Source organism: Amphibalanus amphitrite, unplaced genomic scaffold, assembly GCF_019059575.1.
Source record: "Amphibalanus amphitrite isolate SeventyFive unplaced genomic scaffold, NRLGWU_Aamphi_draft 000174F_arrow, whole genome shotgun sequence".
In the NCBI taxonomy this organism is placed as follows: domain Eukaryota; kingdom Metazoa; phylum Arthropoda; class Thecostraca; order Balanomorpha; family Balanidae; genus Amphibalanus; species Amphibalanus amphitrite.
In genome coordinates, this window is record NW_024881669.1 from 412,384 (window position 1) to 432,433 (window position 20,050).

Here is a 20,050-nt window from a genome sequence, read left to right on the forward strand (position 1 = left end):
CACAGTTAATAGTCATGCTAAAAGTAACCCGAAAAATAAAATGCTCAAGTTCCATCGAACAAATTTGTTTTTTGACGCACCCTAACCCACACCGATAGCTTTGATGGTCCCACGCCAGTACCTCTTAAGGTGCCACACCGGCGGCCCTGGGTCGGCTCTATAGGTACACCAGTCATTCTGAGGGCCCCACCGGCCCCACCAATTTTCGTCGATTTCTGGCGCTGCCCGGGTATTTGTCCCAAAAGCCTCCTCCTCCTGGATCTGCCAATGGGGTTCAGGTGTCCTACAATTTCTGTTTTTTTTTTTTAGAAAAAAAAAACTCGTGTCAGGGCTATGACGAAAAATAAGTGGCCTAAATCCGATGAGAAAACAGGATTTGGGGGTACCCTAGGTTTGGCTCCGTGACCTGGTATGCCCCCCCCGCGCTGACACCCTGGATCCGCCAGTGTGGACAAATACAGAGATATCGTCAGCTTAGAACAGGACATTGCAGACCAGGGAAGTAAGTAGCGGATCTTTTTTACAACTCATAAATCTGGCTACCCAATACTCATCATTTCACACCGATTTCAAAACGTATTCCGACTATTTTTTCGCCATTGCATATTATATTACGCAGTCCACCTACCTATGTATGTTATGCATCACCAAGGTTACGGTGTGAACGTGCGACTCGCCTCACTTTGTGCCAGTCTGTGTGTCGATGTGTCACCGCAGTCCGTGTCAGTCTGTGTCAGTGCATCACCGCAGTCTGTGTCAGTCTGTGTCACTGTATGTCACCGAAGTCTGTGTCAATGTGCATTAAAGGGACCCTCCCACCTTCAAAAAAGTTTATGAATTGGCATGAAAGTGATGTCGCTCGGTTCACAAAGAGCGAAAACGAATATCTACCAAATTTCACCGAAAAATATTCACCGGTTTTCAAGATATTAGACTTTTACTTTTGTTTACTTTTTGGGATCTCCGCTGTTCCTAGCGACTTTATTTGGAAGCAATACTTTGGCAGCTGAAAGTGCGGCTTTTGTTGCGCGCAAAGCAGCATATACCACCGCGTGCTACAAAACGTTTTAGTCAAACATTTAAAAATCGTTAGATATCTGCGCTGACGTCACACATTCAGAGGGGTATTCCTATGCATTAGCCCCTCTGAATCAAAATGCTGCAATTTTGAAATTCAATATTTCCGATTTAAGGCATTTCTCGATGTTGTGACTTGTGAGTGCCGAAACCGGTAATTGTGAGCCAGGCACGGGCGTAGGAACGTCATGAAAAGTGGGAGGGCCACCCTGTCAAGGGGCCTCCTTTTCCAGGGGGCCTCCTATTTTCAGGGGCCTCCAACTTTTGCCTCGTCCTGCTGGCTGCTTTCAAGTATGACCTCCAAATCTAGCTTCTGAGATTGGGCAGATGTACCCAGGGGCGTAACCGCTTAAGCGAATAGTGCAGAAAGTCCGCACCATTTTTAAAACTTGTTCCTCCCTCCGATTTTTTTTTAGAATGTATTTGCCGCAAACGGCGCATGACCCCTGAAAACCCTTACACAAATGTCTTCCTCGTTTCCCAGGTGCCCCCATTTTATCATAGGCGTCTCTCTTTTATGGACACTTGAAGGCACCTCTCTTTGCCATGCCGGCGCCCCTGTTTCTTATGAATGCACCCCCATGGCATTGATCAATTGCAATTTGCAGACCTCTATTGCATGTGGAAGCCCATATATGTAGGCCTCAGAGGCGCACCTCTTTCGCATTGAGGCGCCCCTATGGGCTTCATAGGCGCCCCTCTATTGCACGTAGGTGCCCTACTGTCTCAGAACCGCTCCCCTTTGGCATGGAGACGCCCATCTTTCGTACGGAGGAGCCGCTGTGGTTCTTAGAGACGGCATGTTGCTCCCAGACGCAGATGGGGCTCTCGGAGTCGACAGTGTGGGACATTCAGTCGCTGATGGGTGCCCGCCAGATGTGGACCCTCGGAGACGCCGGTATGGGGCCCTCAGAGATGCCGGTATGGGCCCTCAGAGGTGCCGGTATGTGGCCCTTAGAGACACCGGTGTGGAACCCTCAGATACTTCAGTGTGAAGCCCTTACAATTGCTGGTGTGGAGCTATGAAAGCGCTGGCTTAAATCCCTCAGAGGCCGGTACATGGACATAAGAGCTCAGCGAGAGCTTGTGTGGTGCCTTCAGTGGCCTTGTGGAGCCGTTAGACATCAACATGGTGCTCTCAGGAGCCGGTGAGTCCTCAGAGTCACCGGTGTGGGGCCTTCCGAGCTCCGAGATACTGGTCTGGGGCCCTCAGAGGTGTCGGTGTGGGTCCTTCAGATGTACCTATAGAGCCTTGAGATGCACAGGTGTGGTACTGGTGGTCCACAGAGGCGCCGGTGTGGGGCCCCCAGAGCCACCGATATAGGGCCCTAAGAGACACTAGTATGACCCTCAAAGGCGCCGCTGTGTGGCGCTCATAAACACTGGTGTGGAGCCATCACAGTCGGGTAGAGCCGTTAGAGGCCGGAAAGGGCCCTTAGATGCCTACAAGGAGCCTTCAGAAGCCGGCGTGGCACGTGGGGATAAGCGTGTCTACTTAGGAGCCCTTGAGGTGCTCTCATGAGCTCTGTGGGGCCCTACCGAGCCGAAATATGGCCACGGTCAGTTGCCGCCGCATGGCTCTTCGGACTATCATTCTCAGGGGCCTCATCTGCCTAGTTTGAATAGAAAGGCCTCTCAGACCATCAGTCTCATGGGCCTCCTCTGGCTAGTATAAATAGAAGGGCCTGTTAGACCATCAATCCTAGGGGCCTCCTCTGGCTAGTATAACTAGAAGAGCCTCTCAGACCATTAATCTCAGGGGGCTCCTGTGGACAGTATATATAAAAGGGCCTCTCAGACCATCAGTCTCGGGGGCTTCCCTAGAAAAGTGTAAATGTGGATAGAGGGCCCCCTCAGATTCATTAGGAGTGGACCTCTCTGGCTATCAGTCTCAGGGGCCTCTTGTGGCCAGTATGAATATAAGAGCCTCTCAGACCATCGGTCTCAGGGGCCTCTTCTGACTAGTGTGGATAGAGGGCCCTCCCAGACCACCGGTTTCAGGGGCCTCCAGTGGCCAGTTATATGAACAGAAGGGCCTCACAGCCATCAGCCTCGGGGGCCTCTTCTGACTGGTGTGAATATGAGGGCCTCTCATACATCAGTCTCAGGGGCCTCCTCTGCCTAGTGTGAATATAAGGGCTTCCCAGGCCATCAGTCTCAGGGGACTCTTCTGACTGGTGCCGGATTGAGGGACCTCCCAGACCGAAAGTTTTGGGGGTCTCCTGTGGCCAGTATAAATAGAAGGGCCTCTCAGTCCATCAGTATCATGGGCCTCTTCTGCCTGGTGTGATTATAAGGCAGAAGAGGCCCATGATACTGCCTTATAATCACACCAGGCAGAAGAGGCCCATGATACTGCCTCTATATATACATCAGAATCATGGGCCTCTTCTGCCTGGTGTGATTATAAGGGCCTCTCAGGTCATCAGTCTCAGGGGCCTCCTCTGACTACTGTGTAGATGGATAGGCCTCCCAGACCATCAGTCTCAGGGGCCTCTTATGACTATTGAGGATAGAGGGGCCTCCTCTGACTAGTGAGCGTAGGGGGCCTCGGCTAGACCGCCAGTGTCAGGGGCCTAAATTTATTCTGACTAGTGTGGATGGAGGGGCCTCCCAGACCACCAGTCTCAGACCTCTGACAAGTGTGGATAGAGGGGCCTCCCAGACTGCCAGTGTCAGGGGCCTCCCCAGACCAGTGTGGAAATTGGGGCCTCCTCAGATCCACTAGGGCCTCTCAGGCCATCAGTCTCAGGGGCTTCGACTGACAAGTATGAACAGAGGGCCTCCTTGGATCCATCACGGCCCCTTGGAGTCCGTGCGTGGGGATTCGTGGAACTTATTTTTACCGAGATTCTGGAGGGTGACGACGTCCTCTCAAATCGAGACGAGGGCCTCGAGTAAAAAGTGGGTGGGCCAAAACACATGGTTGGCCCCCCACATCGAAAAGTGGGTGGGCAGTGGGCACTTGCCCACCTGGCCCCCCTGTTCCTACGCCTATGGAGCCAGGGACCCCATTTTGGCTATCTCAACTCAAATCTAATGTTAAGGTGGGAGGGTCCCTTTAATTCGGTCTGTCACCGCAGTCTGTGTCAGTCTGTGTCACTGTATTTCACTGTAGCCTGTGTCAGTGGGTGTCACAGCAGTCTGTCAATGTGCATTGATTCGGTCTGTCACCGCAGTCTCTGTCAGTCTGTGTTAGTGTGCGTCACCAGTCTGTAGTGTCAGTCTGTGACAATGTGCGTTGATTCGGTCTGTCACCGCAGTCTGTGTCATGGTCTGTGTAAGTGTGCGTCACCAGTCTGCAGTTTCACTGTGTATCACCCCAGTCTGTGTCACTGTGTGTCGCCCCAGTCTGTGTCAGTCTGTGTGTGCTGCTGCATCCCGTCCCACTGCAGTCGCTGTCACTGCAGTCTGCCACATACATATCATAATATCATATACCGGCGGCGCGCTCCTACCGACTGCGTTGGTAGGCTGTGCCGCACGACATCCGCGTTCGGCGGCACAGCTGCTGAACCGAGCTGTCACTCGTGTTACTCACGTCGGCAGGCTGAATTGTCCCGTCCAGTGTCATGAACTGCCTCCGGGGAGAGGAGGGGGGGGGGGGGGAGTTTCAAGGAATCAATGGCACGGATTCGGCCCCGTTTACCGCACATTTGTGCAGGAGCTTTCGGTCGCTGCCTCTACCTAGAGCTCCGCCACAACTTTCCCATGGAAGAAACGTTCAGTTTTAGGTCGGGGAGAATGCTCTTAAGTCTTATATAACTATTCTATTTTTTAGCTATTATCATACAGGTCCGATAGCGATGACATAAGTCACGTCAATTGAGGGCCCCGCCCTCCACTTTTTGGTACGGCTACCCGCCTGTTGTCTGGCGGCTTTCGCTGTCGCTGTTGATCACCTTTTATAATCGAATAAAGCTTTGTATCTGAATGGTTGGGTGGTTGAGTGGTGCCGCAAGCAGGACCTGTTGCGAATGGCACCATGAACACACCACCCGACTTGGCTTGCACCCGGCTCAGGTGTTGATGTTATCTTGTCACGATACTTACTAACTGATTCGCTGTATTGCTGTTTATGTTACTCTAACTAATTGCTTCCATTTTCAGTGGACTGTGGCGAATACATATCTGAATTCGATGGCTATTACTCGTAAGTATGAACTGGATCAATGAAACTTGCAAAGTTTTTTCTGTCGACGTACGTACTGAGGTCGGATCAGCTATGGTATAATTCATGGTAGTACAACAATGTCACTACCACTAGCAAACTATACGTCGAATAAAAGGTGTACGCATTCCAGTTAAGCATGTGTCTTATAGTTTCAATGTAAATGTTGTCTTTTCGACAAATAACTGCCATGGTGAGCTGACCTTGACATTGACCTTCGATTCGAATTTCGACCCTAGCAGTAGCTTCGTCGGGACTCTTATGAATATGCAGTTGATCAATAATCCTCAGCGCAATCCTCGGCGGTAGGTGATCCGTCCAGCGTTTAGCATCACCTATTCTGTTAAAGCCGCAATCTCTGGTATTTATTTGACTCGTGTCTCGAAAATTCAAATCTAAACTGGTCTAAATCTAAAATCTAAATCTTTATCTAAAACTAAATCTAACTTACTATTTGTTTTTATCTATCTAAATCTTTATTTAAAATCTAAATCTAAATCTAAATCTTTAGATCTAAACTTGGTCTAAATTGGCGATGCTCTGTAATCTATATGACCAACAAATCGTTACATTTCAGGAAGAACGATGCCTACGAGTACGACTACATGTGGATGTACGAGGACGGTATGGATCCGGGGTCCGGGTCCGGGATGGATCCGGAGTACGGGTCCGGGTCCGGGATGGAGTCGGAGTACGGGTCCGGGTCCGGGATGGAGCCGGAGTACGGGTCCGGGGATCCGTATTCGACGCACGACACCACAGACGGGTATGGAGGTAAGCCGACACTAAGAAACATACTGAACCTAATTTGACCAAATCTGCACTAAATCTGCACCTGATCTGCACCAACTGTGTACCGTCATGAAAACGGCTAATGCTGATATTTGTTGTTGAATCTGATGTAGAATGGTGGGACAGGGCCAATGCCGCTCGTCTTGAGATCCGTGGTCTTTGACTCCTTCGGTCGCTTAACCCATAGAGCTTGTAGAATATTGTCTGCTTGTGAACGACTGTGCAATGCATTTGTATTATGCGATGCTTCAAGGGTAGTGTAAGTCTTACCATAATCGTGTTTCTCTTGTGACGCTGCTTCGAATGATGCATAATATTTCAGACCCGATGTTAAAGCGACCTTTCGCATCACCATGTGTGTGGCTTTGTAAAGTAAAAGCTTGGCATTGTTTCAACATAACGGTAGTTCAAAACAATGTGCTTTGAAGTAGCCTGGCACGCCTTTTGTCTAGGCCAGCAGGTTCATGCTCGCGCATACTTTATCAACTTTATCGTCAAATATGTACCTTCGGAGGTATGAAGTACCCCAAGCCGCTAGAACCCGACTCGCTAATAATGTGTTGCTTTTACCGGACGTGCTATTGCCATGTCACGTCCAGGGTGTTAGAGTTGTGGGTCACTAGTCACTAGTCGAGTGGCGGCTGGCTCCGAGTAAAACTGCACTGACTGCCGACCGTCACGCCTGTATGTCTCCTGTCCAGTCTGTATGTCCCCCCCCCCCCTCCCCGGCCACAGCGGCCGCGCTTGGCTGTATGTCTGTCTGCCCTCCCGGCGACAGCGACCGCGCATGTCTGTATGTCTGTCTGCCCTCCCGGCCACGGCGGCTGCGCCTGTCTTTATGTCTGTCTTCCCACAGGCGGGACGGAGGGGACCTACGACGCCACGGACGGCGCAGAGTCCACCTTCTACGACGCTTCCACGCCGCCCTTTGACGGTAGGCACCTCAGCGGCCGCGCTGAAGGGCGCCGTCATCATGTGGATGCACAGCCAAATGCGCCGAGAGAAGTTGAGCTCACACCATACTTCAGGCAAATTATGTGCCCTAGTTTTGGCCTGTTTGATTTGCTTTCTGTTGCGTTCAGTTTGAGAGCTTGTGCTGCAAACAAAAGTTTAAAACATATGAAATAATATTTTCGGAGTTTCTTGAGTGATATATATTGAAAAATTAAGTCAATAGTCATACAAAAGTTTAAAACACCTAAGATCTTCATTCGTGATATGATTCGATTAATCTGGGTTCAATGATAATTCTGAATGACTAAGTAAATATTGCATATTGCAAAAACTAAAAAGTAAATATTGCTTGTAATATCGTCCAACCAACAGACAGACAGACAGACAGACAGACACAGAAGTGTAAGGAGTAGGCATTCGAGAAATTCACACGTCTATGATGCATGCATGCATCAATGAAGTGAAGCGACAAACGGCACGATAGGTGGGTATTACCTGTGTTCTTTTCACGGTGACCGCTTCGTATTTTGGGCGGGGCTGCAATACAAACGAAGTAAAAATGGACACAACGTTGTAGCCATCTCTTATCGTTAATGTTTACCTGTATTATTGTCTGTATGGTATCAGTTTTGTGTCATTTGCCTCGTTTTATCTTCTCTCGTCAATTATTTGGTGATGCTCTTACGACTTAAGGCCTGGCTACACTATGCGTTTTCTTCGTGCGTTTTTTGCGTGTTTGCGTGTTTTGCGTGATATCGTTCTAGAAAAAAGAACGATATTACGTTTTTGTGATGTTTTTCACCTTAAATTTTAGTTACATAAGAGTTATATTAGCTTTTGTATATAACCAAAGTAAAAATTATATTGTTTATAACTTTTTTCCTAGAACGATATTACGCAAAACACGCAAACTTGCAAAAACGCACGCAGAAAACGCATAGTGTAGCCAGGCCTTTACACTTTTTTGGCAATCAGGGAAATAAACCGTAGGAAATCGCCATTCTTACGTTATGGTGGTAATTTTGGGAAGCTGAAGTGCTTTTACACACTTGTTGTTTTAGTTGATGTCCTTGGTAGCCTATGATACCTGTATGCCAAGGCAGTGTTTCGCTTTTCTTACCGACTTGAACGATGGGACCAATGATTCCCGTCGTTAGGTACATTATTCATTTTGTCATGAATAATGAACATATGGCTAAGTACAGTCCGCACCACCATTTAATATTATACAACGCTGGCCATCAGGTATGAGTTGTGGCACAGATAACAGTAGTACTGGATTGGAAACAGAATATTGGCAGTTGCAGTAAGAGGCCGAATGTTTTTATGCGACGGCGCCAAAATGGGATTCTCGCGTGCTGCTGGGTGGATAATTTGTGTGTTGTGTATTGCAAGAAATCGTCATTTTTGTGTTTTGTCGTTTACATTTAAAATCGAAGCTACCAATGTTACTTTCATTTGCTTAAAAAATTAAAGTATTTCACTTTTAATTTGATTATTTAGAGGGCACAATGCGTGGTGTTTTCTTTTGAAAACAAAGTGTGGTGCAAAGCCTGACATACGTATAGGTACATCAACAATTGAGGAGGGGAATGAGCGGTAAAAAACACTGCCGTTCTAGCTACAACCCAACGAACCAAGAGGAACAAAAGATTAAAACAGGAGATGTCTCACATGCCACCTATTCGCTTTTCTAACCGAAACATTTCTACAGGCTCAGTGGGTTGGCGCCATGGGTCACCGTGACCGGGCTGAGTGAAATCAGGACTATTCCGCTGCATGTGTGAGCTGCATTTCAGAAAGGAAGATTTCGAAGATGATCGGTCATTTCGCACCGGCATGCAGGGACAGCGCCGTCGGCTCAAGAGCGGCGCAGTCCTGTCAGTATTGACCAGCGTGGATTACGCGATGCCCCCTGTGCACGAGCGGCCAGCGAAACTAGCCATATGACATCCACATGCCACTCACACCAGAAGCAGGTTATGAAGGACCAGACCGATGCGTTCTTCACGAATGACAATGTCAGCTATCAGGTGGCAACTACAACTGGTCGAGTGTCCGACAGTTCCTGGAGAATGAGGCGGTACTCCGAAGTTGAACTAAGGACCTCAGATGGTGGTCACTGGTCACGTTTCAGCCCCGCCGACGCCTCCGCCCGAATGGCACCATCAGCATCACAGCAGGAGTGACAGCAGGATGGTGCTCTTGTCATCCAGGAGCCAGTGGCCGCAGTGGCGAAATCCACTGAAATGGAGGACCTGGATGACAGCGCCAAGGCCTCCCTGGGACACAGCTCTGGCGCCTTGGCACGCTCGGCCACCAGGCGTAACAAGTACGGTGCCTCCGCCAGGCTGCTGATCTATCTTGGGGCTACGCCGCGGGAGGTACGACTGGAGAAAGACGAGGAAGACATCGACCTCACCGTGAGGATCTGCCATATTTGGAGGCAACTGCCGAAGACGGAAGCTAACAGGAACCAGCTGCTGGTCTGCGATCAACCAAGAAGTGACGAAGATAGTCGTAAACCGGGATGTCGAACTGACCGGAAATCGTTTGCAATGATAGCCACGACGTCCTTAGGAGCCTCCTTCCAGAGATGTATGCGACGGTTTTCAATCTATTTGCTGGAAAGTGTGGAAACATGGTAACTGATAAGTGAGGCAGACACTCAAGACAGTGCTGTCCATCGAAAGCCAGGAAGCAGACACCCCAGCGGCAATCTGGTTGCACCCCAGGTGCAACCCGATCGAGGAGCGACAAGAGGCCAAAGCTCAGCAGGGTCAAGAAGATGTAAGGCGGGGAAGTAAGGTCGCTGATGAAATTGGGAGGGCTGGCGAAGCGAAGTGACACTTGAAGGGGTGTTTTGTGGCGTTGGTTTAAATTGTGACGTTTGGATGGTTCGTTGTGACAGGACTGGTGTCGATTAGCATGTAAATAAAGAGATAAAACTCCCATGTACAAGTACTTTTTGTGGATGAGAGTGGGAAATCATTATAATCAAATCAGTGGCATACGTTCCCTCACCACGGTGAGGAAAGTGTAACCAGCAACGTTTAGTAAAATAAGTTGCCATTATGCAAAAAAAAAAAATGCAGCAATAAACACGAGCACGGCTAGATTGCTTCTTTATAAGTTTCATTCACATAAACCAATTTTTTTTTTTTTGCCTGTGTGAGAAGATATCGAAGTCCGGGCACGAAATATTCGGTTCTGTTTTCGGCCTCTTACTGCAGCCACCGGAATCCTGTTTCCAATCCAGTACTACTGTTATCTGTGGTTGTGGCTGTTTAGCACGCGTTGTTTTCATTAACACTACGATATTATTTCGTTTCCATGAATTCAGCAACTGCGAGCGACTCGACTGACGTGCCGGACGGTGGGGCCTCGGAGGGCGCTCAGACTCCGACGGCCGACCCCGGCGCAGAGGACCCGGCCGGTCCGACGGCCGACACAGCGGGCGGCTCCGGTACGGACGGCCCCGCCCCCAGCGGCGCGGGGGAGGAGGCCACTCAGACCGGTAAGCACCCGGCACCGCGCCGACGTCTACATTCCAACACAGCACAGCCCGGCACATCGCGTTCTCTGTCCTCCAGGGACCGCGATAGTCCACTACAAAGGGGTATGCGTGACCAGGGTGGCCAGAACAAGCTGGAACTCAATTACGATGCCACGGTCATGAAATAAATATTAAAGCAGCTCGGGGCCCTCGTATAGATGATTGACTAGCCTAGAATTAGCCCCCCCCCATGCTGTGTAATGCATTAAGTTTGGTACTAATCAGTGCAGGGTGCTATGAGTTTCCATGGCCTTCATTTGGGAATTTGGCTAAGCCTTAATTTTTTTTTTAAGTGCGTGTATAGTTTTGGTATATCGAAACCTCAAATACGTTGTGTAGTGATCCGTACAATATACATTGTACATACACTGTGCAGTGCATTGTATATACCTCCAGGTACGCTAGAGTAACATATTACCATGACCCCATTTCGTCTTATTTTATCATTTCATTTCGTTGCGCCATATTCTACCTAATATATGAGCTACTTATGGCGGCATGACTAATTTTAAGTGTAGTAATACTGTTAACATTTAACGCTAGCCTTAGCACGCTACTACTCACTCCTATATTCTGGAAGTTCCGTCTACTGTACACATTTATCAAAAAGCTTGGTAGCTTGTTGGCTTCTGTTGTGCCGTTAATTGATTGCTTGTGTAGTTTCGGGCCTTGGTAATTTAGCTATGGTCCACCTGAATATGGACTTCGCCATTTTTTTATCGTGAGTGGTATTCTGTAGTGTCAGTGTCACTTCAGACGCGTTTTACTGCAAGCAGCATTTTCTGCGTTTATCCAAAATCAGGGCATATTTAAACGTTGCCGTAAGCTTTTGTCTGATGTAGCATTTATGAAAATGGTGTGCTATCCATTGTCGACTGTAAACAGCCTATTCAGCGCTGTTGTCGACACATTACCTATCATCATTGACTTACACCGTGGGTGCCGCGGTACTTTTCGTCCCCAGTTTTATTAGGTTACCGATCGGGAACTGGAACAACAGAAAACAAAAACGCCGACCAGTCAATCGGTGTTGTTATGTCACACCAAGCCGGCTAGTGCCGCACATTTTAGCGATGGCTCTGATTTCAGATGTGGAGGAGCAGAGTCTCAGAAGGAAGCGGGAGGCGCGCGTCTCTCAGTCTGACCCCAGGCGGAGCCCTGCGGCCGGCGCCGGTGGCGGGGTGCCGCGGCTGCTGCCGCTGACGGAGCCAGAGGTGCCCGGCGCGCGCCGCCGGCTGGTGCTGGTGCGCCGCCGCCGCTCCGCCGACACCACCGAGGTACCCGGCGCCTGGGCCCAACCGGTGAGTCGGCGCTGCACCCAGTCATCCAAGAGGCTAGTTACTACTTTCGATGGTTACTGTGCCGTTAAAGTCGTCTAGTTGAAATGAACTGTGAAGGATGTTTACTGATTTACTACATAACCAGAAATGTATGCCCTCATATGCAACTTCTTCTCGAGTTCGTTATAATAATGGTGATGTGGTTGACGTGTGTGATCGCTTTGTCACAGGAGATGTACGAAGGCTATAACTTTGGTGAGTCTATCGTAGCTTTTACTGGTGGATATATCTGTGGGGCTTACACGGCACCCTTGACAGTAAATGTGAGAGTTTTTGGTCACGTGCAAACGGTCGACTGTTCTCTGATGTAGGTAAATGATAGACAGAATCTTAGTTCGGTCGTCCACGAGTGTTTTTAATATTACGCGCAAATTGCTCCAATAATGTTTATGTTTAATTGGCATAAATGCCGTTGCATTTACGTTTTGTTATGCTTGTTGCTACGCTTTGTTTTAGAATTGATTGTATTTGTTTGAAATGATAAATGAGTGGTAATTAACGCGTTCTGCTTATCGTTTAGATTCATCCAACTACTCGATCACCTATTTCGACCCGTCGTGCAAGTGTCAGATGACCTGCAATCAATATGGCTGCTACCAGGAGGGTAAGCTACTGTTTGGCCACAAAAATAGCTCTATTAGAGCACAAGGAATGGAAATATAGGGCCGGGTGTGTCTGGTATGTTGCAGGAATACTCGAGCCGGTCTTATAGTATAGCGCCACCATCCAACCACCAGGCGTAATTGTTACACGCCGCCGTATCGGTGCGGTACCCGTCCACAGCACACGCCGTCGCGTACGCTGAATTCCTGCGGTTCCAGAAAATAACGGCTGTTTAAGCGTGTTTAACGGTTCTCACGAGAGCCCAACTCCTTACAAACAGCGGTTATTCACGAACGGACGTGAAGTGCTAACCTCATAGAACGGTCAATGTACTCGGCATTTGTTGACAGCACGCTGCTAATATCGATAGTCAATACCAATTACACCAGTTCATCGAGACTGGTTGTGCCTGGTAGCACCCATTACCCATGCGTGCAGTACTTACACGTAATCGCAAAACTGCCGGACGCATTACCGACCTTCCTGCGCCAACGTTGCCCCTCAGACTCCGTCTTTAACCAGCTGGGCAACAACAAGTCGTTCCGCGAGCTGGTGCAGTCGCTGCGGCGCACGCACGGCGACCCGAGCGTGATGCAGCGCGCCTTCACGCCCAGCGTCGAGGAGATCCAGCAGTACGGCATCAAGAGCGCCCAGTTTATCACGGCCTGCACACTGGACGACGCCAAGTGCTCCCACCAGTACGCCGCGGGGCCGCGCTGGGAGGACGGAGGGAGGGAGGGGGGGAGGGAACGGTCGGAGGGAGAGCTGGTCCGTATGTGGAACGGTCTAAGGGATTATTGTCGTCTGGGAAACGATTGGGAATCGTCTCAGTGAGGTAGCAGTTGAAGAACGGCCTGATTAAAGGTATTCGTATTGAAAATGGCTGGAAAGAATACGCGACAATAGGTCTCAATGAATTGAAATACATAATTATATCAAACAAACCCATTATCTGTTGCCTGTGCTAAGCTGATAAAATAAAACCACACGTTGTTACCACTCGATAAGTGCAGTGTTTAAGTGATGCACGCTGTCCACAGGGACTTTTACCAATGGCAGAGTGATGGCTACGGCAACTGCTTCACGTTCAACTCTGGGTTCCGCTACGCTTGGAACCAGGCCACCGGAAAGCTGGAGCACGTGAAGCCCAACAAAACCAGGACGTTCGGCTCCAAGGTGGGCGGCAGGAACACTCATGGATGCGGCGTGTGTACGTTTGTGTGGCGTGACATGTCTCACACTGTCGTACCATCTGACGAGGCGTGCCTTCTGTCGTTATGAAAAGACATCTCGTTTGGGCGAAACGTGTGATGACGTATGTTGTTTGACGTATGATGACGAGACACGACGTATCGTGTCTCGTCTCGTGCCGTGCCGTCCCACCCTCTGCTGTGACGCGTCCCGTGCCCGGTGCCGTCCTCAGGCGGGTCTGCGTGTCACGCTGAACGTGGACGCCGGCCACTACTCGTCGCTGCTGACCCCGGACGTGGGTGTGCGCGTGGTGGTGCACCCCACCGACCAGCTGCCGTTTCCGGAGGAGCGCGGCTTCAGCGTGGTGCCCGGCTTCACCACCGCTGTCGGCATCAGCAGGGTGCGTAACTGACGGCGCTGAGGGCGGGAGGGCGGCATCAGCAGGGTGCGTAACTGACGGCGCTGAGCCCTGAGGGCGGGGGCCGGCTGCTAACGACCCCCGGGTCTGCCGACCCTGGTCAGAAGAGAGGCCGCTGGATTACCACTGTAGGGATTTAAATGAACAGCACACAATGTTTATTGGCAGTAGCCAATAGCGGAAGATGTTAGGTTACTTGCAGCCACCCTTCCCGACTGTATCTCCTGACGTCCATGCCGCAGCTGTGGCGCTCGTCACTGAGCCACACCAAAGCTGAACCGATCATGGTCTCGCTGACCTTCCGGAGCGAGAGCAGTTATGACGTCTCCTCTGTCGATCACAATCTCGGTAATCATCGGGCGTGACCTCAGATAGATAGATGACGTCTGTTGCACCCGTTACAGAAGCGGATCCACCGCGTGGGCCCGCCGCACGGCGTGTGCCGCGAGTTCGCCGAGTTCTTCGGCGGCCGGGAGCTGCGTTACACGACCACGGTGAGAGCGCGTCAGCGGGTCGCCGGGGAGCCGAGCGGTCAGCGGGCGGGGTCAGCGTCCGAGCGAAACATGGCGGCGTGCTGATTCTGCAACAATAATCTAGTAGCGGAATAACATCAATCCCGGTAATCGTGGTTATGCCTGGGAATCGTTGCCATGTTGATGAGAAGAGGTTTCCTCCCCGCTGACAGGCGTGTCAGAAGCGGTGTGTGGAGCACGCCATCCGCACACAGTGTCAATGCATGGAGTCGGTGAACCGCGACCTCACCATGGGGCTGACGCGTGGACTGGCGCGCTGCAACCCGCTCGTCAACAGCACCGCAGGTCAGTAGTGGGGGCGCGGCAGGTCAGCGGCACACCAGGTCAGGTGTCAGTGACAGCAGCGACCCGCTCGTCAACAGCACCGCAGGTCAGTCGTCAGCGGCCAGCGGTACGCCGGTACATACAGGGTGTCCCATAAGTTCGTTCTCACATTATGTTTGCATGTGAAACAGAGTACATTGCGTTTTGATATATTTATGACCCCTCAATGTGCTCCCCATTTAATAGGCAAACACATGAATACATGCTGCGGCATGCCAACCGGCATGTTTGGCTGCATAGCAGGCTTAAAGTTAACCCAGACTGACTTGACATGCGCCGTGAGCTCCTCGAGGCTGGAACAGCGCTACGCTTCGACGAGCCTCAATTTCAGCACAACCAACAAATTTTTATGAAATTTTGATCCGATGAGGTGCCTGGCATGTGATCTTGCCACAAACGCCTGTCACAGTCTCCTTGCACAGCTTTTAAGCTTTGATTGACCTGTGCACTGATGCACTGTCTTGCCTGAAGATGGGCCTACGACCTCCCGGATGCCATTTTCTCCTCTATAAATGTGTTCATACTCGCGGTTTGAGTTCAGCTTGAGGGCTGAAACTCCTCCTAGATGTTCTTGGAAAAGCATTCTGCTTCCCAAAACTGTTTCTGGGTTGCCACTTGCAACTTGGTCAACTCCAGAACGCCTATAACCCCACAACACAGTGACCCTGGCCTTTTGCATAGGAAAATAACGGGACGAAACGGAGGCCTCCTCCTTCGCCCTTATGGGGTTGTTTTCGGGTTTGGACGGGTGTTTCATCTCGATCGTGGACTAGTTAGTCCAGATGACTTGGTTGATGTCATCAACCCTCTAGTTTTGTTTAGCCGCAGGCATAACGAGACTCATGTTTGGCCATTTTAAGACGTTTTTGACTGTTTTGTGCCCTCCGGTAAGCAAAGCTTAAGTCACCTTGAGTTATGTACCCCGAAAGAACCCTCTTAGACAGCTGGTAATCCATCCTGAAAAGTCTGCTTACCAACTTTCTAACTCTTTGACCTTTTTGATGGCCACTTTGGCGCCACACAGTTTTGGCCACTTGGCTCACTCCTGAGGGCTGACTGGAAAGAGGATAAACTTGCAGTGATTGACTCCCGACAAATCATCGGCGTCACCTGCTGACTGTGCGTAGAGTTAGCGATGGACATTGGCTACAGACTGGTAGGCCTCAATCACCCTCAATAGTCGCGAATGGTCACGTGCTGACTAAATACTGAGACGTACCCGTATCGGAGACCTCTATGTTGCGGCGTTAGCCGTCTCTGTAGGAAGCGGGCTCTCCAGCAAAAACTATTTTGCCTACAGAAATTAGCTACTGTGGAGCATATTTCTACCAGCCATGGCAACCACGTAAGCTCAGTTACGAACCAATTTCAGCGTGCCTTTAAGCAAGAGAGCCTAAAAACGTAAAATTTAGGTGAGAACGAACTTATGGGACACCCTGTACATACCTCAGATCAGGGGTCAGTGACCGCAGAGACCCGCTCGTCAACAGCACCGCAGGTCAGGTGGTCAGTGGTGAGTGACTGCGGTGGAATGAGAAGCATCAGAAATCGTCATATGAGAGGATCATTTGCAAATTTATATGAAACATTGCCGGCTCTCTCGAACCACTACTGCGACGCATGTAACGATGCACGCCAACGATTATTAACCGGTATCACCCATCGGTTAATATCAGTTATATACCTCGGTGATACCGGTTAAATACCGATTAAAAAGTCGATTGTTAACCGTTAATTGGTGTGTTTCAGACCGGTGTCGCCAGCAGGTGAAATCCCAGTTCAGCCGCGGCAAGAGCACCTGCGACTGCCCGCCCGCCTGTCTGTAAGTTCCCGGCCCGGTCTGTCAGTGACTTTCCGAGCCTAGCCCGGCCTGCCCGCAAGTTCCCGGCCCGGCCCGAGTGTGAGCCCCGGGCTCTTGTCTGTCTTTGATTCCGTGACCCTGGGCCGGCATGCCTGTGAGCCCCTGGCAGTCTGTCTCTGATTCGGCTTGTCTGTGAGTTCCCGATCCTAGCCCGGCGTGCCTGTCTAAGTTTCCGGCTCCAGCTCCCTCACTAGGTGGTCTGCCGCAGTTTCTGTCGCAGTTTACGCTCCCAGTAGCGCAGGTTACGCCACCGTCGTCCTCGCCCATATGCCGAGCTTGCGTATCGAAACCGACGACCGTCCTGGCGCGAGTTAGGTGATCTGGGAGTCGACAATAATTTTCATGACATGCTAAAAAAAAGAGTAATGTGTGCGAATACCGCGGAGCCGAACACCGCTCTTTTACGGCATTTTCAAAGAATCTGAGGAGTGTGAACAAGCCTCTTCCAAGCCTCTTCCTTGTCACACCATCTCTGGTCATAATGTTATGTATGGCCAGCTGAGGTGTTGTTTGAATATTACGGTCTATCGACATGTGTGTTTCCCGGTTTGTTCTCCTGTGTTTCGGCCTCCCCCTCGGCCTTGTGTTTCGGCCGATTTCCCCGCCCATTCAGCCCTGTGTATCGGCGGATTTCCCCGCCCACTCAGCCCTATGTTTCGGCCGATTTCAGTGAGGACCGGTACGAGAAGGCTCTGTCGATGAGTCTGCCCAACAAACACTACTACCGAATTATGCGCAACTTCACCGACGAGTTCACCGGCACCGATCTCTGTGAATCGTGAGTTAACGAGTTAATCCTGAGTTAACCATCCGCCGTTAATCCTGAGTTAACCATCCGCCACCGGCACCGATCTCTGTGAATCGTGAGTTGACGAGTTAATCCTGAGTTAACCATCCGCCACCGGCACCGATCTCTGTGAATCGTGAGTTGACGAGTTAATCCTGAGTTAACCATCCGTCACCGTCAGCCATCTCTGTGAATCGTGAGTTAACGAGTTAATCCTGAGTTGACCATCCGTCACCGTCAGCCATCTCTGTGAATCGTGAGTTAACGAGTTAATCTTGAGTTAACCATCCGTCACCGGCACCGATCTCTGTGAATCGTGAGTTTTTGTTCTTCAGCAGGTTTTGTTTGAACGAGTTGTGGCTGCTCGCCGTATATTGCTATCATCATCTTTCATCGAGTTTCGTGGAGTGTAGTGAAGTAATTATTACCAGGTTACCCGCGTTATCCCGAAATCGTGTGGTAATACTGCAAATCATTTCACACACTGAATGTAGCGGGGCGTAAAGCGCTATCCCCACACCGTGTACGCTGCCGCCGACCTCTCAATGCCTGTGGCCCCCCGGTATCTTCTGCGCCCTCTGACGCGTCTCCCTCGCCCGCCATCACAGGGACAACATCTCGAACAGCACGATCCGACTACAGGTGTACCTGGAGGACCCGTCGTACGAGTACATCCACGAGTCGCCCGCCTACTCTGTCGAGTCGCTCGTCTCCAACATTGGCGGCGTGATGGGCCTCTGCCTGGGCCTGTCGGCGCTGACGCTGGTCGAGATGGCCGAGTACCTGGTGGAGCTGACCGTCAGCGGATGGAGCAACTGGCGCAACCGCGGCGAGCGCGCCGCCGCCCGCTCCGGCATCAAACGCGTCGAGGTGCTGCCCTCCGACCCCAGCACCGGCATGCAGTGTGAGTCGGCGGGGAGGGGGCTGGAAGATCGGGTGGAGAGGGTTGAATGGGCTGTAGAGGGGATGCTGGCAGGAGGGTACGGAGGGGAAAATGTGCGTCAGGCACAGTGCGGGCTAGAAAACTGACGCATCTCAGGCTAAGACGCATCTCAGGCGGTAGGGATGTAAGTCACAGTTCGAAGAGGAATGGAGATAAGTCAGAGCTGGGCTGTGAATGAGAGCTTCCACGTGAAAATAAAAATGACTGATATAAAGGTCAGCAATATAAATTTATCACTTCCTGGGGTAGCACGGTAGATCTAATCGTCCTTTAAACGCTGCCGTTGTCGGGCGGGGCCGGGGCTGACTGTAGTTCGCGGTCTGGCCGGTAGGTGTCACCATCATCCACACGTTCGAGCGGCCGCCGCCGACCGTCGTCGAGGAGCCGCCGCCGCCCAAACCGCCGCAGGCAGAGCGCGAGGCGCAGACCAAGGTGTCGCTCACGTTCTTCGGCAAGCGGAAGCTGCGCGCCAAGAAGGTGGCCGACGCCAAGAAGTCGCGCTCCAAGAGGGCGCACAAGGCGCGGCGCTAGTCGGCCGGCCGGCCGGCCGCTCGGGCGTGTGGATGGTGAGACGGGCAGAGAGAGGGAGGGAGGGCGAGCAGAGGGGGCGGACAGAGGAGGCTGAGCGCGCCGGTCCGTTGCAGACATCCGCGTGGTACACCGGTTCGACGTTCGTCCGGAGACGGTGGTGAAGCCGTGGATACCGCCGCGGCTGGCCGACGCCGCCGTCAGCACCCTGGTCTCCCTGCCGGCCGACAGGGTCAACGACCGCGCCTGGATGAAGCCGTGAGCCGGCCGGGACACTGCCGATCCACCGGCGCCCCTGAGCGGCCACCGCCAGTCCAGCGGCGCCTCTCAGCGGCCGGTCCAGCCGCCCAGCGCGGAGTTGGCCAGTCAGCGGTCCAGAGCTCAACAGGGCGGTGAACCGTCCAGTTTGGGCAGGGCGACATATGTTTCAGTTTTGGCTGATTCTGACAGCTTGGTATTGCTAATGTAGAAGGGTATACTCTGTTCCGTTTCAAGCTTGCGGCCGAAGTACCCTGCTGAAAGCAGTGCGTGGTTTCTGTCCTACGACTCTTACATTACAGACGCAAATTGTTGAGCGGAGGAGCGATCTGCCGAAGAAACTCCGACCGCAAGCTTGATATGAAACAGAATATAGCGAAGTTTATTTGCCGAAGCTGGTGACCTAATGATAAGAACTGAGCCATTCATGATCTCTTACATTTCGCCTTGCTTGTTTATTCCACAAATTTGTAAACAATTATCAGATCACGTCTGCATAACGCTATGCGTTTTGAACGCCTGACAGATGATGATATCGATGGCACTGTGTACTCATCGCTCACCCGTTGAGGCTGTTGACACGTCTGGTTGTGTGCATTTCGTCAGTATTTTATCGTTGCCCCATTCATTGATCGCATTGTAGCACACGCACGCTGAAAAGGTCGTACAGCGAAACGATTTATGGTACAGGGTGTCCAGAAAAAAAAGATACTA

At 51.2% G+C, this 20,050-nt stretch overlaps 1 protein-coding gene and 1 long non-coding RNA gene across 2 annotated transcripts; both read left to right on the plus strand.

Annotated features, from left to right (window-relative positions):
• The first annotated feature begins 448 nt into the window (after positions 1–448).
• On the plus strand, positions 449–5,899 carry LOC122383812. Its single transcript, XR_006256900.1, has 3 exons — positions 449–502; positions 5,188–5,230; positions 5,826–5,899. It is a non-coding gene; the product is annotated as an uncharacterized LOC122383812 (long non-coding RNA).
• Positions 5,899–19,125, plus strand: LOC122383833 (amiloride-sensitive sodium channel subunit beta-like). Its single transcript, XM_043370629.1, has 15 exons — positions 5,899–6,022; positions 6,897–6,974; positions 10,338–10,511; positions 11,640–11,851; positions 12,061–12,085; positions 12,411–12,494; positions 12,999–13,191; positions 13,534–13,669; positions 13,917–14,084; positions 14,507–14,596; positions 14,788–14,920; positions 16,709–16,781; positions 17,491–17,598; positions 18,216–18,511; positions 18,882–19,125. The coding sequence occupies exons 1-15, from the start codon at positions 5,899–5,901 to the stop codon at positions 19,079–19,081; spliced, it is 2,094 nt and encodes a 697-aa protein (XP_043226564.1). The 3' UTR covers positions 19,082–19,125.
• The last annotated feature ends 925 nt before the right edge of the window (positions 19,126–20,050 follow it).